This window comes from Carcharodon carcharias, chromosome 10, assembly GCF_017639515.1.
Source record: "Carcharodon carcharias isolate sCarCar2 chromosome 10, sCarCar2.pri, whole genome shotgun sequence".
Classification (NCBI taxonomy): domain Eukaryota; kingdom Metazoa; phylum Chordata; class Chondrichthyes; order Lamniformes; family Lamnidae; genus Carcharodon; species Carcharodon carcharias.
This window is the reverse complement of record NC_054476.1, coordinates 148,983,872-149,004,758: the sequence shown is the minus strand read 5'-3', so window position 1 is coordinate 149,004,758 and position 20,887 is coordinate 148,983,872. Positions and strand designations below refer to the sequence as shown.

The window sequence follows — 20,887 nt, the reverse complement described above, 5'->3', positions numbered from 1 at the left end:
AGGGGAAGTAAAGGGGCAGGTGTTGCACCTTCTGCGGTTGCATGGGAAGGTGCCGTGGGAGGGGGTTGAGGTGTGGGGGTGATGGAGGAGTGGACCAGGGTGTCCCGGAGGGAATGATCCCTGCGGAGTGCCGCCGGGGGGGTGAAGGGAAGATGTGTTTGGTGGTGGCATCATGCTGGAGTTGGTGGAAATGGCGGAGGATGATCCTTTGAATGCGGAGGCTGGTGGGGTGATAAGTGAGGACAAGGGGGATCCTATCATGTTTCTGGGAGGGAGAGGAAGGTGTGAGGGCGGATGTGTGGGAGATCGGCCGAACACGGTTGAGGGCCCTGTCAACCACCATGGGTGGAAAACCTCGGTTAAGGAAGAAGGAAGACATGTCAGAGGAACTTTTGAAAGTGGCATCATCAGAACAGATGTGCTGGAGGCGAAGGAACTGAGGGAATGGGCTGGAGTCCTTACAGGAAACGCACCGACAGCGGATCCGAGCAGAAGACGGCGACATCGTCCACGTACAGGGAGGCTTTGACTTGAGTGTCTCCACTGCCTGGGATTGTCACTCCTCTTATGCCTGGATCCTTCCTGATGGACTCAGCAAAGTGTTCCATGCAACACGCAAACAGGACGGGAGAGAGGGCAGCCCTGCCTGACTCCAGATTTAATAGGAAAGCTATCTGATTCCCACCCATTGATTGAGACTGCTCTACTGATGTTAGTGTAGAGCAATTGGATCCAATTGCGAATTCCCTCCCCAAACCCCATTTTGGAGAGCACACCCACCATGTAGGTGTGCGATATTCTGTCAAAGGCCTTCTGATCCAGGCTGATGAGGCAGGTGTTCACACCCCTGTCCTGCACATAGGCAATCGTATCCCTGAGTAGCACGAGGCTGTCAGAGATCTTCCTGCCCGGCACAGTGCAGGTCTGGTCAGGGTAGATCACCAATTCCAGAGCAGACTTGACCCGATTAGTGATGACCTTGGATAGAATCTTATAGTCCACATTCAACAGTGAAATGGGTTGCCAATTTCTAATTTCCTCCCTTTCCCCTTTGTGCTTGTAGATGAGGTGATGATGCCTTTCCTCATGGATTCTGACATGTTACCGGCCAGAAGCATACTCTCGTACACTTCTAGGAGCTCTGGGCCCATCCAGTCCCACAGAGCCGAATAGAACTCAGCCGGCAAGCTGTCGTTTCCTGGAGTTTTACTCTTCTCAAAGGGCTCAAGGGCCTTAGCCAGTTCATCAGGAGTCAGCGGTTTGTTCAGGCTCTCCCGCGTACTGTCGTCTAAGACCTCCATGATAGAGGACAGGAAAGACTGGGAGGCTGTGCTGTCTGTGGGCTTCATGTCATACAATCCGACATAAAAGAATTTGCTGACCCTCAAAATGTCGGACTGCAATGACTTTACTGAGCCGTCTTCTTCCTTCAGGCTGCTGATCACAGAGCTCTCTGTGTGTACCTTTTGGAAGAAGAAACTTGTGCACATCTCATTCTGCTCCACGGGGCGGACTCTGGAACAGAAGATGATCTTGGAGGCCTCCGAGGCAAAGGGTGAGGCTTGCTGGGTCTTCACCTCTTGGAGTTCCTCCTTGACATCGACCCCCAGCAACTACAGCTGGAGCAGGTTCTGCATGTTTTTCTGGAGTCGGGACATTTCCCCCTGTTACTTTCTAGCTTTCTGGATGCCTTTGAGGATGAAAAACCTCTTGGTGTTCTCCTTGATTGCTTCCCACCAGTGTGTTAGGGACTCAAAGAGGGGTTTCACGGTTCTCCTACCTTTGTAATCCCTCGAGTTCCTCAATGTTCTCTGGGGTCAGCAGTTGCACGTTCAGCTTCCATGTCCCCCTGCCAACCCTCTGGTCTTCCTGTAAGTGACAGTCGGCCAGTAGGAGGCAGTGGTCAGAGAAGAACACCGGCTTGACATCAGTGGATCTGACTGTGAATGCACAGGACACAAACAAGAAGTCTATCCTGGAACAGATGGACCCATCTGGCTGTGACCAGGCATATCTATGCTGCACTCGATCTGCAGCGTTGCTGAAAATGTCGTGCAGCTTGGCATCCTTAACTGTTTCCATCAGGGATCTGGACGTAGCGTTCAATCTGCTGTCGGTCCTGCTGGATTGTCCAGCCGCATCGATGATGCAGTTGAAGTCACCGCACAGAATGACTGGCCTGGAGGTCGCCAGCAGCAGTGGGAGCTGCTGAAGGACCGTCAGCCGCTCACCCATTTGAAGGTCTATACAGTATCCAGCCCTTCAGTGCGCTATGGCTGAAAGGCGCTGCTGACTGCCTGGCTTGGGATCCTCCTCTCGCACTTTCCTCTGTGGGCGATGGTCTGCCTTGGATGGTGACAGTCACAATTCGAGTTGTTCCTCATGTTCCACTCATGTGCAGCGAGTGGCCACATCTTCCCTGGCCCATCCTCAAGCAGTTGAGAGTTGTCCAGATTTTCTGTGGAAGGTTGAAATCTTGAACTTCATCATTCAGGTCAGTTACCAGGTTGTGGTTGGTGATGTTTGCAGTCAACCAGGAGGTGTGCCATCGAGGGGTGGCACTGTTGTTTGTTTGTAGGGTGTGAAGTGCATTCCTATAGGGACTATGGGATTTCAGACAAGTGCATGAGATTTTTTTGAGGTCACGTGGCAATGGGAGGTCCCATCTCAAAAGGTAGAGCCTATCAGAGATATACATGGTAACTTGTGGGTCGATGCAGGATGTGGGCAGGGTTCTCAATGAGCACTTTGTTTCTATCTTCCTGAAGGAGAGGGATGATGCAGACATTCTGGTTAAAGAGGAGGAGTATGAAATATTATACACAATAAGCATAGTGAGAGTGGACGTACTACTGACTGGCATCCTTGAAGGTGGATAGATCGCCAAGGCCAGATGGGTTGTATTCCAGGATGTTGAAGGAAGCCAGGGAGGAAATAGTGGATGCTCTGAGGATCATTTTGCAATCCTCACTAGATACAGGCGAGGGAGGATTGGAGGTCTGCAAACATTGTACTATTATTTAAAAAGGGTGCAAGGGATAGGCCAGAAAATTAAAGGCCGGTCAGTCTGACTTCAGTGATGGGCAAATTATTGTAAACAATTCTGAGAGACAGGATAAACTGTCACTTAGAAAGGCACAGATTGATCAGGGATAATCAGCAGGGTTTTGTTAGGGGAAGATGGTGTCTTAGTAGCTTAAGAGAATTTTTTGAGGAAGTAGCAAGGAGGATTGATGAGGGTAGTGTAGTGGATGTTGTCTACATAGATTTTAGTAAGGCATTTGACAAGATCCCACGTGGCAAACTGATCAGGAAAGTGAGATCTCGGATACAGGGGAAGGTGGCAGGTTGGAACCAAAATTGGTTCAGTGATGAATTATTTTAACTTAAATGTGGGATGCAAGATTGGAAAATTTGCAGATGACACAAAAATTGGCTCTGTGGTTGATAGTGAAGAGGATAGCTATCGACTCCAGAGTGATATCAATGGTTTGGATGAGTGGGTGGAGAAGTAGCAAATGGAATTCAATCTGGAAAAGTGTGAGGTAATGCATATTGGGAGGGCAAACAAAGCTAGGGAATACTCAATAAACAGGAAGTTATTGAGAGGGGTTGAGGAAGTGAGAGGCCTTGGAGTGCATGTCCACAGGGGTCCCTGAAGGTGACAGGACAGGTGGATAAGGTAGTAAAGAAAGCATATGGAATGCTTTCCTTCATTGGATGAGGTATTGAATACAAAAGCAGGAATGTAATGATGGAACTGTATAAAATGCTGGTTAGGCCACAGCTGGAATTTTGTGTACAGTTCTGGTCACCACATTACAGGCAGGACATAATTGCTGTGGAGACAGTACAGGGGAGATTTACAAGAATGTTGTCAGGGTTTGAAAATTGCAGCGATGAGGAGAGATTGGACAGGCTAGGGTTGATTTCCTTAGAACAGAGGAGGCTAAGAAGTGACCTAACTGAAGTGTACAAAATTATGAGAGGCCTAGATAGGGTAGAGAGGAAAGACTTGTTTCCCCTAGCTGAGGGGTAAATTACCAGAGGGCATAGATTTAAGTGACTGGTAGAAGGATTAGAGGGGACATGAGGAAAACCTTTTTCACCCTGAGGGTGGTGGGCGTCTGGAATTCACTGCCTAATTTGGTGGTTGAGTCTGAAACGCTCAACTCATTTAAAAGGTACCTGGATCTGCATCGGAAGCGCTGTAACCTGTAAGGCTACAGACCAGGTGCTGCAAAGTGGGATTAAAATGAGCGGCTAGTTTCTTTTTTCTCTTTTTAGTCGGTGCAGACACGATGGGCTGAATGGCCTCTTTCTGCACTGTAACTTTTCTATGGTTCTATGGGAGTGCTTCTTTAGCTGTCAGCCAGTGGTGTTCTTTGTGGAGGTAAAACATTATTTAATTTGGTCAAACTCAAGACTTAATGCTAATAAAAACTGCTAATTAGTGACACAGTCTAAGGATGGTAAAGATATTGGGATATTCCACTGCACCAGTCTGCCTGTGGAGGTGCAGGGGACAGAACTCCTGTCCACCACTCACCCAACATTGCATTTATATGGTGCATTTAATGTAGAAAAAGGTGCTTCAAATGAACCCACATTCAAAAATGGATACCAAGAAGAAGGAGGTAAATAGGAAGTGTGACTAAAAGCTTCTTCAAAGCAGTAGGTTTTAAGGAGGAGGGAAAGGTAGAGAGGCAAAGAGGCTTAGGGATGGAATTCCCTAGCTTGGTGGCTAGATGGTTGAAGGCACACCCAGTGTAGGTTTTAAATGTATAGATTACTTTAATCCTTAATTATGCAATTATCTGACATCAAATTTAACTCAACAAACTCCAATAAATCATTTGGTTTGAACAAGACATAGCCATAAGCAAAGATGGATTCTCGAGTAGTAAATTAAAAGAGAAAGTTTATTTTAAAAAGGAAAAAGTATACTTAACAGCACGAAATAGACTTTACAACTTCAAACGAGTGATCAGGTTGCTGAAGAGTAAGCCTATCCTCCTGTTCCTTTATTGACAGCAGTTCTTTCAAATTCTGCATTGGGTGCATCCAGTATGTGACTTGCTAGCAAAAATGTCATTCAAAGCCTTTCCTTTTATCCCCTAAATTATTAATACCTCATCTCAGATCATGTCTGTGTAGTTTCATAATTGGTTAATTTAATTGTTGGTTTGTTTTTATTGGAGTTTGAGTACCTATGTATATCATCTCTTGAAAGGATGATGTTTCTTTTGCAGTATCATTTGCTGTTGACTTCGAAAATACGAACAAGGAGCAGGAGTAGGCCATTCAGCCCCTCAAGACTGCTCCGCCATTTAATAAAGGTCATGGCTGATCTGAGAGTAACCAGAAATCGGCATCCCACCTAATCCTGATAACCTATCACACCCTTGCTTACCAAGAATCTGTCCACCTCTGCCTTAAAAATATTGAAAGACTCTGCTTCCACTACCTTTTCAGGAAGAGAGTTCCGAAGACTCACGACCCTCTGAGTGAAAAGACTTCACCTCATCTCTGTTTTAAATGAGCAACCCCTTATTTTTAAACAGTGACCTCTAGTTCGCACAGTTGTCTATTGTCCATTTGGTTATGGCTTTTGCTGAACTTAACACAACATATCTGATTGATACTCATCCAAAGCAGACGTATCAAAATAGTGTTTAAACTTAAGGTTTTAAATCCAGCTTTAACATAACTACTTGATTAATTACTATTTCTTCAATTGTAACTTAATTGAGGCATACTATTTGGTCAATTATCTGTTTTTGGATGGTTCCTAATTATGTAATAGCTCTTAATTAATACGTGAGCGATTATAAAGTACAGAACACAAAATGGTTTTTTATGTCAGCACAAAATGTTGTTTTGACCTTGTTACTTTATTACAATGAACATAACATGAAATTAATCTAAAAATGGTTGAGTTACACTAAAACCCAGGCTTACTTACATCACCAGTGGTGGGGTGAAGAAGATAGGGGAATGCACAAAAGGCCAGAGTTGTAGGAACGCAGAGATCATGATGGATTGTAGGGCTGGTGGAAGCTACAGACACAGGAATGAGTGAGGCCATGAAAGGATTTAAAAACAAAAGATTAAAATTTTAAAATTCAGGCTTTGCTGAACCAGGAGCTAGCAAGGGTCACCGAGGACAGAGGTGAAAGGTGAACGGAATGGTTCAAATTAGGATTGTGGATGGGGTGCCAATCAAGCAGGTGGCTTTGTCCTGGATGGTATCAAGCTTCTCCAGTGTTGTTGGAGCTGCACTCATCCAGGCAAGTGGAGAGTATTCCACACACTCCTGGCCTATGCATTGTAGATGGTGGACAGGCTTTGGAGAGTCAGATGAGTTACCCTCCGCAGGATTCCTAGCCCCTGACCTGCTCTTGTAGTCACAGTATTTATATGGCTAGCCCAGTTCTGTTTCTGGTCAGTGGTAACCCCCATGATGTTGAGAGTGGGGATTCATCGATGGCAGTGCCAATGCCATTGAATGTCAAGGGACGATTCTCTCTTGTTGGAGATGGTCATTGCCTGGCACTTGTGTAGCACAAATGTTACTTACCAGTTGTCAGCCAAGCCATGATATTGTCCAGGTCTTGCTGCATTTGGACATGGACTGCTTCAGTATTTGAGGAGTCGCGAATGGTGCTGAACATTGCACAATCATCAGCAAACATCCCCACTTTTGACCTTATGATGGAAGGAAGGTCATTGATGAAGCAGCTGAAGATGGTTGGGCCTAGGACACTACCCTGAGGAACTCCTGCAGTGACGTCCTGGAACTGAGATGACCTGAACTCCAGCAACCACAGCCATCTTCCTTTATGCTAAGTATGACTCCAACCACTGGTGGGTTTTCCCCGATACCCATTGACTCTAGTTTTGCTAGGGCTCCCTGATGCCACACTTGGTCAAATGCTGCCTCAATGTCAAGGGCAGTCACTCTCACCTCACCTCAGGAGTTCAGCTCTTCTGTCCATGTTTGAACCAAGGCTGTAATGAGGTCAGGAGCTGGGTAGCCCTGGCGGAACCCAAACTGGGCATCATTAAGCAGGTTATTGCTAAGCAATTGCACTTGATAGCGCTGTTGATGACCCGTTCCATCACTTTACTGATGATGGAGAGTAGACTGATGGGGCGGTAATTGCCCAGGTTGGATTTGTCCTGCGTTTTGTGGACAAGGCATAAAAAGGACAAATCCAACCCAGCCAATTACCACCCCATCAGTCTACACCTTCAGTTACCTTCCCACTCTTCTCCCAGTTTTCTGCTTGGTTTCTGGTACTGCCACCTCCTGCCCCCACCCACCCTCCCTTCACCCCCTCTCCCTGAAACTCTTGAGGATAGTAAACCATGTTAAATGCACTATAGAAATGCAAGTTGTGCTCCCTGCCAATGCTGATGGACCTGCAGTGTATTTCCAATTATATTTGATCTTCAGTTTCAAACATTTGTAATTTTTAAATAATTCCTTTTAATATTTGTAAATAGAACAAGATGTGTAAGAGTTAAAAGTAAGTGTTTCCAACCTAGTCCTAACTTTTAATATGTAAACAATTGTCCGCTCATCGGAACATGCAAGGTTCTAAAACCAAGCTTGTTTGCAGAAGAAAAGGTGAATCCGACGCCAGAGGGAATAAAGCCAGGAGGGATCTTTCAGGAATCTGCAGAAGGTCCGAGAGAGGACCAGATTGTACCAGAGAGGCAGCAGGAAGCAAACCGAGGCTTGTTGGAACATCCCAGTGACTGGAAAAGGTGCAGCATGCAGAAATCCATGGAAGAGACTGAGAGGTAGAGAAACAAAACAAACTAATATCCCATGGCCGGATTTTTATGGCTCCGTTGGAGCGGAGACAGGGCCCCTGTAAAATGCAGCAAGCTATTCTTAGTTCTATTGACTTCGGCAGGAACAAAAAATCCCACCGTGTGTTCAACTGACAGTGAATGATGTTTGTATTAGGACTTTAATGATTTAAAGTATTTTCTTTTTAAACTTTACCATTTTAATGTTATTAGTGAACAGTGGAAATCTTGCCAGTCTGGAGAGAATGTCACTAACAGATAATGGCCAAAGAAAATGGCTCATGGTTCTATCTGCAAGTCACCCCTGAACCTCAGTGATCATATACTGACATGTAATGTTGTTCAGTATATAATCTCATGTAGCCTGATTTGGGTTGGGAAATTCACCCACCCGCCTGGAATTCAGCTTCTTTGCAACTTTGTCATGACTCAGAAAAAAAATTAGTCTTGCCAACATGCAGGTACTTTTGCTGGCTTTGCTTTTTAAAATCTCTTGCAGCTTTTCCCTACCCTGCAGACCAGATCACCTTACCAAAGGCCTATTTGAGTCCTAAGATTCACTTTGCTTTTTTTTATTAAAAAAGGACTCTCTTCTGCAGTTAATTTAGTCCCAAAAGAAGTCTCTCCAGTTGTAAGGCAGAATCCTTTGCTTAGAACTACATTTCTGGTGACTGAGTGAAGGCGAGGCATGGAAATATAGTATACAGGACATCTTGTACCCAGTACGGTATCAGCATTCCTCACTACCAATTCATTACATTATGGGTCAGACCAGAGTAAAATCTCCCATCTGTTCGGCCCCAGCAATCTGCATTAACATTATCATCAGTGCCCAATATTGCACAAGTCTGTATTTTCGAATTTCCATATCAGCAATCCTTGTGGTATCTCTGACAAGTCTGCACTTTGTCAAACTGTGTCAAATCACAGTGGGAGCTGGAGGTTTGCCCAAATCCATTCCATTTAAAGCTAGTCATACTTGGCAGATTTTCAACCCATCGGTGTGGCTGAATTGAATTATAATTACACACAATTCATTTTAATTTTGAGAATTAAAACTGATGGGATTATCCCAATCAAGTAATACAAAGTTAATAGCAATAAATAATCTTATGTAAAAGTTATGTTTTTCCTTAGAGCTCATTCTACATTGGATAGTGTTCTAGAGGAGATATTGGAATTGCAAGATCAGTCGAAGGGAAAAATAACCAAGCTATGGACAAGTAGAAACAATGTACATGGAGGAGAGGCCTTAAGGTTTGTGCAGCTGCTACAGATGCATTCATTAATGAGACATGCAAATTGCTAATTATCCTAATTTCCAGGCTGAAGCAAGGGGTTTGTTCTATAGGAACAGAAACATCATCAGGGACGTTACAATGATGGTCATCTTTGCATGCCAGTTTTCCTTTGCATCAGTGGAGAAAAGTGTAAAACAAGATACACCCTGACAGTAGTCTTTATTGTTCCTGAGACAGAAGTTCATGCTCAGGCTGGTTCTACATGAGTCTAATATGCAACCATTATAACTTATAGAACTGCAGCAGTGGTTTAATTTGAATTAACAAGTTGAGAGTCATACTTGCATTCAGGTCTGTAATATCATAAAAGTTGGTGCAGTAAAATTATAACATTTTCAGTTGACAATACAACTGTAATGTATATCAAGTTTTAGCATTCCAGGGTTTTGGGGCATGATAACTGAAGGCTCAGCCACTGATATTGGGTAGATGGATGGACATTGGAGTCAAAACAGCAGAGGGTGCATAATAGAATGTAGCGATAGAAAAGATTGCAGAGGTAGAATGTGACGTTTTAGGGAGTCAGTGAGCAATAGGTGTGGAATAAGGGATTAGCACACACCACTTAGTCACATTAATTGCTAACCCTGTTTCTGGCTTTACATCAAGCTCCGGATTAATTATGTAAATATATAATCAACATTTGGATTTATTTCAGTTTCAATCTATGTCTAAATATGGTATCCAGTACATACATTGGATGTTTATAAGATCACTTGTTACTAATAGTGTTTCACAGAAAGAAGAATGCAATGGAATGCAAACCAATATCGCAACTGCACAGGGAGAATCGAAGGGAGACCCAGACAGCAGAACATCAGAAACTGGTGTTTCAGTTGCTCCTGCAAGTAAGAAATTAATACAAGAATTGGGAGATTCCAGTCATGATCACAATTATTTTCCAACATTAGTTATTTTTTAATATTCAAAAATAGTCAACTGAATACATTACTGGATCTGTAAACAGAGATACATGATATAACATGAATATAAATCCATTTCATGGCAGGATAGTTAAAGGATTTAAAAATTCATTGCTGGTAGGTAATCTGTATTTATATATAGCAGCTACCACAAATCAAGCATGATAAATACTTGGAATGTCAGCATATTGATCATGTTACTGGACTAGCAATCCAGAGGCCTGTACTAATTATCTGGAGATAAATTCAAATCCCACCACAGCAGCTGGGAAACTTAAATTCAGTTAACAAAAAAGCTGGGAAAGCTATTATCAGTAATGGTGACCATACAACTATCAGATTGTCAGAAAACCCATTTGATTACTAATACTCTTTAGGGAATGAAATCTACAATGTTACCACCAGCACCCCCGCAAGCCTGGCCAACATGTGACCCCAGACCCACAGCAATGTGGACTCTTGACTGCCCTCTGAAAAGGCCTAGCAAGCCAACTCAAGTTAAAGACAACAAATATTGACCTTTGCCTCTGACACCTATGACTAGTGAAGGAATTTAAAATGCAGAATAATTTATCACTGTTAATAGCTGACCTAATCCTCATTCTTCTCTGAAGTTTTAGTGAGTTGTGAACTGGGATTTAATAACACCCCTCCAGAATATTACACTGTAGCCTTCATCACTACATTAAGTGGAATCGAATGCTCAGTGAATGTATTTTGCTTTTAAACTATTCTAGTTCAGTGCAAAGGTAGATTATTGGTCAAATTCAATTGAGATCACCCCTCATCAGCAGCCATGTGCAATTTGAACTGTGCACAAGCCAAGGAGTGGTGTAACTTCTAGTGTGCAACTTTATCAACTGCTGTTTATTTCTTACGTCTTCAGGTAGCCTTAGCGAGGAGAGTTCCAATAGAAATCAGATCCAGAGAGCAAACTGGAATCAGCCTCACAGGTATGGCTTTCTGCCAAAAAGACACACAAGCCAAGAAGCAACAAGTTGTTTCATGGAATGGTGTGTAATGCCTCCATCTCTATTCTTTATTTTCTTGGCTTCCATTAGCAGGTGAAGGTGTCCGCACATGTCAAAATGCAAATTTGTCACCCAGTGGAACACCTTCAACTCACTTACTGTAAATCTGCTGTTACAGAAAAATGAGCTTTTATACCCATAGCACAGTAGCTCTTACTCTGCAGGTTTAAAAAGTCTGCACACATGACAGTTATCCACCAAACAGCATCAGTGACGGGGAAAGTTCCATTGCGCTTTACACAGTGTAACTGCAGTCATACCATACAACAACACAAACAATAGCCCACACATATTTAGTAGCGTTTTTAAATTTTAAGGAAAATATCTACAACAAAGTATTTTGATAAACAGTTATTAGTACACTGGAAATTAAATAATCAAACTTACAAATGAGTGAGTGGAGGAAGGAAAAACAGAGTTAACATGAGGGTACATGACACCTGGACATTGTCAAACACACCAGTTCCACAGTGTATCATAAGGGAATTGATTAAAAGGGCAAGTACCAACCCTGATCTCCAGGAATTATTTTACTGCAATATTTCACCTGTGATTTGTTTTGGCAGGGTCATCATCTTGGAATAAACTAGCACTTGATGTTAAATTCCACAAGCAAAGGAATTGCAGCTCAAGAAAATATATAGCACACCTCATAATCCAAGGATACTGTATCCCCAAAATCCTAATACAAAAAGTTCAATTATCACCAAGCATAATAAAACAAATATGATTGTTTAAACATGATGCTTGGTCCAGATTACAAATGGCATCATAGGTTAGTGAAACTCGATCAGAAATCAGCAATGTAGATAACAGCATAATGTCATTTATGTTGCAAATGAAAACTGATGTAACAGAGGTCGTTAAGATGTTAAAAGGGATTCGATGGGGTAGATAGAGGAACTTTCCTCTGATGGGGAATCCAGAATAATACAACATACATTAGGGTGAAAACAATAAGAGCTTTTTCCTTTACCCCCCACCCCTAATTTACCCAATGACATAAAGAAGGGTGGCACTCTGGAATCCCCCCCACCCCCAGGACATTAAGGCAGGTAAATGCAGTAAAAGCAGAGCAATCATGATGTAAACAAACAGAACAAACTTGAGGGGCTGAATGGGCTAATGCTGTTCCTATGTTGTTTCTTCCTTTTCATTGGCTCATCTTTACTTCTAGTCGGTTTTCCAATTGGTTATTTTCTTATTACTATATCGCACACTATCTTTCCAAGATGCACTTAAAAGATGTTGGGAGTTATCCTGCTAATGGTTTTGGGAGCTGGGACATGAATTTCACTGGAGTGACCCTACATTTCAAAAAGGCATTTTGTGAATTTGAGATCAAGCTGTTCCACATAAAACTTAATCCTCTGGCCAGCAAGTTAGTCTTTTAAAAAGTTACGGTGTATAATATGGACTAGTCAGTCCTTTGGGCATTTCATTTATGTTGGATGTATGAGAATGCAACCCACATCCCTCCCTCCATCAACATTTAACTGTAGTAATCTGGATGTTCATCTGCACAATACATAAAATGATGCTACAGACTGCAGAAACCACTCACGAAGCCACTGATGAGGGAGGACAGAAGAATGGAGAATAAGTACGCACAGTTTAATAGACAATCAAATAATACTGATGAGAAAAACAAAAAGATACAAGTGAAATATGGGGTTTCAGTGGAATGTGCGGCAACTGATTCCATCAAGGAAATGCTGTAACTCTGCATGGTACCATCTCACCAATATTTACCAGTACAAGATGGGGAATTATCCCTATACTGAATTGTGGCTGTAAACCCACATCCTATCATTGTATTCCTCACTGTTGCTCTTCCCCCACTTCACTAGGGGCTAAATATAAATTTGGTCTAAAATTGGGTCAGCATGGGATTTTCCATTACCACTGCTCTATAATTAATTCAACTCGGGACTGTACAAACAATGCAGCCAAATTCAAAAAGGAGAATGTTCAATTCCCCAGTGCAATCATCCCTAACCAAGGCCGCACAAGCAAGGAAGAAAACCCATTACAACCTCATTTCACTTTATTCAACACCAAAAATTGACAAGATCTAACAAACTAACCACAAAATACCCTTTCATGCATGAAATGCTAGAACATTGTTACCTCATATATCCATGCAATTATACAAAAAAAAACAAAATCAGTGTAGTCCAAAGAATTTGTTCACCTTGAAAGACAAACAAAAAGTAAGCATTAAGCAAATCTTGAGTTCATCTCCTCTGTTGGTTACAGGAAAATCAAATATACAATTTAAGAAGCTTCAGAAACTGATTGTACTTCACTTTTTCCAAATTTCACATTTTCTTCAGCTCAGTCCAGACAAAGAACAATGGAAGCATAAATTTGATTGTGCATGGCATTTGATGAACTAGGAAGTGACAAAGTTAAAATATTATATAATCTCTCCACACACCTAAATTACCAAAAGATGATAATTGGTACAGTTGTTGCATCTAATGAGTTTTAAAATTTTTTAAAAGTTATTTCCAATGACAAGGATAGAACTTTCTGAAAGGGCTCTACAAATGCTACGGAGCTGACCATTACAAGGTGAACAACAGCTACTCAAAGGGAAACAGTTTCTGTGGTCCGTGTAGAGGCACTGTACGCAGCATCTTCCCATGGTCTAGACCAACCATGTCTGAGTTTGAGTGGAGTGGACAATGGAATAATTTACAGGTACAAACCCACATCCCACCACTTTGTACTGCAACTCGCTTTACATTTTTCTAGGTGATTTGACATGACAGGTGGCAACTTCACCTATCTCCCTCCATCAGTCACACTCCCTATTGTAAACAATCTAGATTCCAGGAACCAACAGCACTGAAAAGACAAGAAAATATGGTGCATGATTCTGTTGCTGATTAAGGTGAATCTTGGGAACCAGTCACCTGTACCAGCACTGTCTCTGAATTAATAGTTGAGCGATGCACAGTAGGTAGGTCATTCAACTGAACGCAGCTAACCATTGATGCTTGACTTATGATGTTAAAACATCTCAACAGCTGCAGTTTCCAGATTGCGTCCTCCCTAGTTTTAAATTCACTGGTCCAAAGATCTTTGAACTTACATCTTAAAACTTGGAGACCTCTGAACCGGACAGAGCTACAGAAAGGGGGTTACTGCCGTCTGGAATTTATACAAGGTCCAATTGGGACAGTCCGCTCTGGTAGAAAACACTCAGCATTTAGGACATTGCATGAAGAGCCGAACTCGTCCCTTTTTGTCTAGTTGAAGGATTTCAAGAGCTTTCAATGTTTTTAACTTGGATTCGGTTGCTTTCATGTTGAGCTTATTCATCTGTATCACACTTAGCGCAGAACTGAAGGAAAAGGAGACATTTATAACAGCACAGGTTAGTTGTCAATTAAGTTTTGACTTCATAGCTTTCCCTTTAAATGTTTGAAGACATTAAATGACAAAAAAGACTGACAAGAAGCTACATGCATACCTGATTATTGGAATTCAGGCAAGCACAAGTTAAAAGCCCTATAAAATCCTCCCAATCCAACCACAGGAATGTCATATATGGAAGTCATGAACTGGATTAATATCCTTGAGCTATTCAAATGCTTTTGGTTATAGAGGAACAATAAAATTTTGTCATCTGTGCAATAACTGGATACAAACTGATTGTACTTCTAGGAAAATAAAACCACAACCCAACATCCCCCTGACCCCACTCAATCCAAAATTACCAAGTCCTCAACTGCTGTGGCAGAGGATGCTGTCTTGGAAGGTAGAGCAATGCACCAGGAACGTGAGGCAGGACAGCAGTAATCTGGTTGCCAGTCAAATACAACTTAAGCTGACAGGGACTGTGAAATAACACAGGCGCAAGACATTGGCTGGGATTTTCTACTCCTTCCCGCAGCAGGCATCATGGTGTTGCATTGTCATAAAACCAGTTTGCGATCGTCCACTCCAGCCCTCAGTGGTGGGCTGCGTTTCCAGCCGTGGCACATGAAGTCTTTTTAATATATTTACATTTCATTATAAGGGCTGCCTCCAGAATCACCCCTCCCCTTGCTGGATCAAGATCAATTGGCATCCAATTAAACCAACATGCTTCACAATGGTATATAAGTGACATGCACTTGGCGACCTGCACTTTGCTGGTGACCTTGAGATTCATTCACTTACCTTGCATCATGCAGTGCTCACAGCAACTCGGACTCAGAGCCAGGCTTCGCAGTCAGCATGACATCGCTTTCAGGGGTGTGTCACAGGCTTGTCTCTACCTACCAGACCAGCAGTAAGGTGGAGATGGCTGGGGTGGAGGTGTGTGTGTGCGCAGGGAAGCATCCTCTGTGCAGGAGAGGGAAAGAGTTTGTTACAGAAGGACGTAAGTGAGTTGGGGCCAGAATGGGAGGATCATTGACTGAAGAAGCACTTCAGTTTATATTGTTGAGCTTGCAAAGACTGTCCTTGTCCCAGTCCGGGGAGGGAATGTCAGTCAAGCCCAGCATGTTGTGCGCAGGGCGTGGTCATAACCTCACGTCCATCAGTCCGGGAGGGGGTGGATTTTAACATCATGCTGGGCTGCAGATGGCACAGTCAAGGGAGGCATCGCAGCCTATAGATGGGGAAGAGGTATTCTGCGGCAAAGGGTTGGGGGCAGATGCTGTACATATTTCACTGTGCAAGTGGCCTCAAGATAGAGGGGAGAGATCCAGACAGGGCATCAGCACATCTATCTCAAAAATATTCAGAGGGTAACAAAGGAATATCTGCTACAATCATGAGATCAAGGAATACAGGGGCAAGATCCAGAGGTCTTGCAGGGAGGGAAACCTGAACATTAAGCTCCTCCATGGATTTCCAGACTCATAGGGAGTTAGTGAGACCTCAGCACCACCATCTTCCAAACTACAGTGGTGGTGCAAAATTAAAATGAGGAGATTCTCTGCTGGTGAGGGCTCTAAGAGCTGATTGGAAACCGGTGCACCCACTGGGGTGGCTAATTAAAGGGGCACCCAAGTGAACTGTGCATTCCCAAATGATGAGAAATGCACAGCCGAGACATATTAGGATCCTTTCAATGACAATGCAGGGAATCAGGAGAGTGAAACAAGCAAGTGCATTCATACAAGATTAATCCTGAAAAGTGGCACTAATCAATCTCTTTGTATTAACCCCTTGTTCACAACGTGGAAATCCTGAGCAATTGGCCAACTGGACAAGCTTCAGATGAGTGTTAGAATTGTGGCACTAGCATGTTCACACAACAGATGCCTCAGGCCCCCCTCAAAAAAATCTCAGTAGTATTAGAGTGCCGTGAATGAGGATCCCAATGCCTGAGCTGAAAGCAGCACATCCAAGTGCCTGGCCAAAGCAATCTCAAAGCAGTTGGTCATGTGAAGGGAGAGGGGTGGAGGAAGAGGGGGACAAATAGTTGCCAACACTGGAACCAAGCTCTTGAACTCACATTCACCAATGAGCCAACAACAAAAACAAGACCTTTGGATGCTAATGCTGACTCATGTTTGTTTCTCGTTGATGCTGTGGAGAGGAGAACTTCAGGAAGATGGAGGCTGGATTTATTGCTACCTGCATAATTGCATACAAGTGGGAGAGGAGGAGGAGATTGCGAAAGAGGCGCCAGCCTCACCAAAGGGAGCAGCTTCACCCTGATGAGCAAGGAGCAGCAGGGCCCCCTCCGTACACAGAGGACAAAACTCACAGAAACCTCGTGCGTAGGCAGCTCACAAGACCAAGGATGTACAGAACCGCATGCCTTTTCTGCAGAGAGAGAGTGCGTCACCAATGCCTCTGCACGTCCATGGATCTGGTGCCAGACATCTACCACATTCTGCAGAAGTTGATGCCATGGGGACTGGGAGGACATCCACTGCCAGTGGCTCAAAGTCACCGTCACTCTTAACTTCTACACAAGTGGCTCTTTCCAGAGCTCCACAGGAGACCTCACGTAAGATTCCACACAAGTGCATATAGGAAGTAACACATACCCTTTTTTCCAAGACCCACAATTGCATGAATTTTGACAAAGATTAAGCAAGCAAGGACTCTAGAGCACTGGACTTTGCTGCAATTTCAAATTCCCACAGGGGTAGGGTACCAGCGACGGCACTCACGTGGCTATAAAAGCTCCCTGGCAACAGGCACTCCAATACATAAACAAGAAAGGCTTCCAATCCTTTAATGTTCAGCTGGAATGTGAGCATAACAAACAAATCCTGAAGGCTTGCACCAGATCTTGACATCTTAGAGGGCTCACAAAGGATCTAGGTTTGGCTCCTTGGTGACAAAGGGTACTCGTAAAGGATGCGGCTGATGACACCCGTGCAGCAGCCACAGAATCCTGTAGAGAGAAGGTACAGCAATGCTCACGTCAAACATTGGTAAAGTACACCATAAGCATCTTAAAGATGCGATTCTGATGCCTGGACAGATATGGTGGAGCACTCCAGTACATGCCCCAGAGGGTCTCACAGAACATCGTGGCCTGCTGCCTGCTTTACAACCTGGTGCTGCAAAGGGCGGGGGACTTGTCAGATGCCAACACGGAGCTGCAGGTCTCCTCTGATGAGGACAGCAAATGCAATGAGGTTGAGGAAGCACAGGCTGCAGGGGAAAGACAAGGCAGGCATGCACGCGAGGCCCTCATAGCTACCAGATTCCTCGAAGAGGATGAGGAGTTGCAGTGAGTTTTCTCTTGGATAAGTGTCCCCCCCACCATCGTGGGCCAACATGAACACCAGTGTTGCTATTGCTCTCATTTCAACCATCCGCTTCTATACGAGTGAATAGTTATACATCAGGCTCACATTGTCCTGATCCCTTAAAGGATGAAGCAGCTTTGGAAGCATGCGCCCTTGCCAAGATGAAGTGCTAACTGGAGGAGGGCATAATGGCATCAGATGTCAGAAGATACTGCTTCGTCAAGCGCCTCTCCAGCATTCCAGTTGCTACAGCAACTTATGAGAGGCAGCAGCTGTTCCACTATCCTCAGTGAGCTCATAGCTGTATGCCTTCAGTCTGACAACACTCCTCAAGGCGATCCATCTCCAACAACTGGACAAAGTATTCTGCGTCACCTCAATGGTGAAACTGACAGCTGACACTTGGACCAAGGCAGCCAAGGGCATTCCACAGGTGTCAATCCATCAAGATGACCGAGTCCTCTGTCATCTTCTCAATCACATTGACATCCAGCATTCAGTTAGGGAGGCTGGCCTGCATTTATCCTCACCTTTCTATAGATGTGGACTATCTTAGGAAGACAACGACCAAACACTTGCCTGCCAGACATGAAATGCTCCTCTTTAACAGTGTGCCCTCATGGCCAGCCCTGCCCTTGCAAACTCCAAAATGCTCAGACACCACGAAGCCCTCAAGGTCACACATCATTGCTAAAAGAGTAGACCAGCTTCAGTACATCCTTGCTCTTATCCCATTGCTCCCCTCAGCATTGTCTAAAGCTACCATGTGCGCTTCCAGAGCATGCTCAAAGGCTCCACTGCCTGTCAAAATCACCATTTGGAATTAGCATCACTGACCTCAGTGTATAGGTGAGAGGATGCACAGCTCTGCATCCCTACATTGTGATGAGATACAGACAACTACAGGGTGAGAAAGGCTCATGGTTGTAGGTACAAGCACCAGGACAACAATATAGTTGATGAACACAACTTCGGCACATTGAGGTGGCAAGGTGCTCCCACTTATTGGCGAGCTTAGCAGATGCACACTCGGAAAGTTGTAAACACACTTGGCAGACAGGAGTACACATGAGCCCAGCGTGTGGGCTCATAGCATGAAACCCTGCTGGATGACAAAGTACATGGAGTTCCAGGATATACGACCCTTCTCTATGCATCAAAACATCTCTCCTTGTACACTACACTTTCATCTTTTAATGATGCAGACGACATGGGAGAACACCTCTACCTCAACCTCACACAGCCAAGAATGAATGAATATGACATGACCTTGCAAAGCATGTGAACAAGGATCTTTCCACAGCACACTTTACATTAAGGACGAGGCACCACTGATGCCGGGAATGATCTGAGAACGGGTACACACTGTGGTGAAATGGAAGCAGACTACATAGACAAGAGGCCAATGATAACAAAACCTGTGATGTGGAGAGGAGGGACCATGATGTCACATCTGATTGACAACACAGCTCATCATAAAAAGGAGGCATATACAAGAGGAAATGTGAAATGGGTGCAATTCTATTTACATTTGTGAACATTTTTTCCATGCGATGAACACCTGTGCTCCTAATATTTTTTAAACTTTCCTAACCCTACCACTACATAAGTGCATCGTGACAGCCACAGTGGAGGTGGAGGCAGCCTGCTGACTGCCAAGCCCTGTTGTCTTTGATGACTTTGGTGGACGTCCTCTGGGGTGTTGAGACCTGGAAGGCCCCAGCCTGCTTTGGGTGACCTGCTGTAAGACAGATGAACGTTCCTCAGCTTGTAGAGCTAGAGGTGATGGGGCCACAGGAAGAGGAGATTGGGATTGGTGCATGGCCCCAAGGTGTCCAGCAGCTGGTCCCCCTCCCTATGGGTGCCTGAGGGCCATGGTTGACTCCTTGAGGAGAAAGGGCATGGTTGACTCCTCGGGGAGAAAGGGCAGCTGGAGTGAGATAGAGCTGCCCTGGCCCCCCCCCCACTCACAGCCACTGATGAATGTCATTAAACCTACCGTGATAGTGTGCAACTCTTGATGCAGTGCAGGGCTGATGTACTGGACCAAGGTATCCATAGTGGACGCCACCCTGCCAGTGTTAACATCAGTGCGTTGGCATGCCGGCGCTATACCTCAGGCTGAACACGGAAGGACTCCATTGTAAGTTGAAATCTGAGGAATGCAGCTGACATCCCTTCCTGATATTCTCATGATTGTCACTGCAACTCCACCAACTGATTTAGGACCAAGTCATCTGACTCAGACTCCACAAATTCCTGGCCTCCAGCAGTCCTAGGTGCTGCCAACCTTGGATGTCCCTGCCTCCGTTTGGTGTGGGCCAGATTCTGTGCTGTGCTCACCAGATTGTAACCGAGGCTGCTCTAGAACGAGGTCCCACAGAGGTGCGTGTCTCCACACTGCTGGAGAGTATGGGTGAGCGCTGTGACGGGTCTTCTATGGTGCTCTGTTTGTGTTCCAAAGTGTTGTTGGGGCTGGGGCTGAGTCCCTGGCTTGTGGATACCCCCTCAGGCATTTTCCAGGGTGCCTATGAAAGAAAGTAGAGATAATTAATGTACGGCAGGCAACTCTAAAACATGACAATGCACTCTCAGTATCGTTGTCTGAGGGATGAATTGGTGCAGATTCCTCACTTGGGTGTGCACCACGCAACTCACCATCATCGCAGGCATGTCTACATCCTTCAAGGTCAGTTTGATGGCTCGGTTCTCACAGGGAGCGAGGACCTTAATTTCAGCCACTCCACACCCTAGTCTGAGATCACTCCCTTCAAATGCGAGCAAGCCTGTCCTGCATAAATACAGATGGAGTGAGAGAGCAGGATACATGCCAGTGCAGATGACAAGGATGCCTGCCATGTGTGGGTGGTGAGTGGAGCCATGGACGGGATGAGGATGTAAACTCCAGAGGATATGAGCCCAGATGGAGTTTTGAAGGTGCAAGAGAGGGGAAGAGTGGTGATGTCCCTTGAACAGGCAGCGTCTGAGATCCCAGGGAATGTCTGATGGGCTGGTGAGTGAGTTGAGCGATGAAATGATAAATTTACCCTGGCAGCACCGATGAGGTCATTAATCCTCTTTCTGCACTGGGTGACTGA

General features: G+C 44.4%; 1 protein-coding gene across 8 annotated transcripts in view; it reads right to left on the bottom strand.

Annotated features, from left to right (window-relative positions):
• Window positions 1-10,016: 10,016 nt before the first annotated feature.
• Window positions 10,017-20,887, bottom strand: part of ska2 (spindle and kinetochore associated complex subunit 2) — a 58,637-nt gene continuing 47,766 nt past the window's right edge. For 6 of the 8 annotated variants that reach the window (XM_041197569.1, XM_041197571.1, XM_041197573.1 and 3 more), the window contains 3 exons: window positions 20,448-20,580; window positions 20,133-20,317; window positions 10,017-14,428 (listed from right to left, as the gene is read on the bottom strand). In XM_041197569.1, coding sequence (XP_041053503.1) covers window positions 14,287-14,428; window positions 20,133-20,317; window positions 20,448-20,580 — 460 coding nt within the window. In that variant the 3' untranslated portion in view covers window positions 10,017-14,286. The remainder of the gene's footprint in view (window positions 14,429-20,132; window positions 20,318-20,447; window positions 20,581-20,887) is intronic. The other 2 variants (XR_005944213.1, XM_041197572.1) reach the window with 2 other exon arrangements.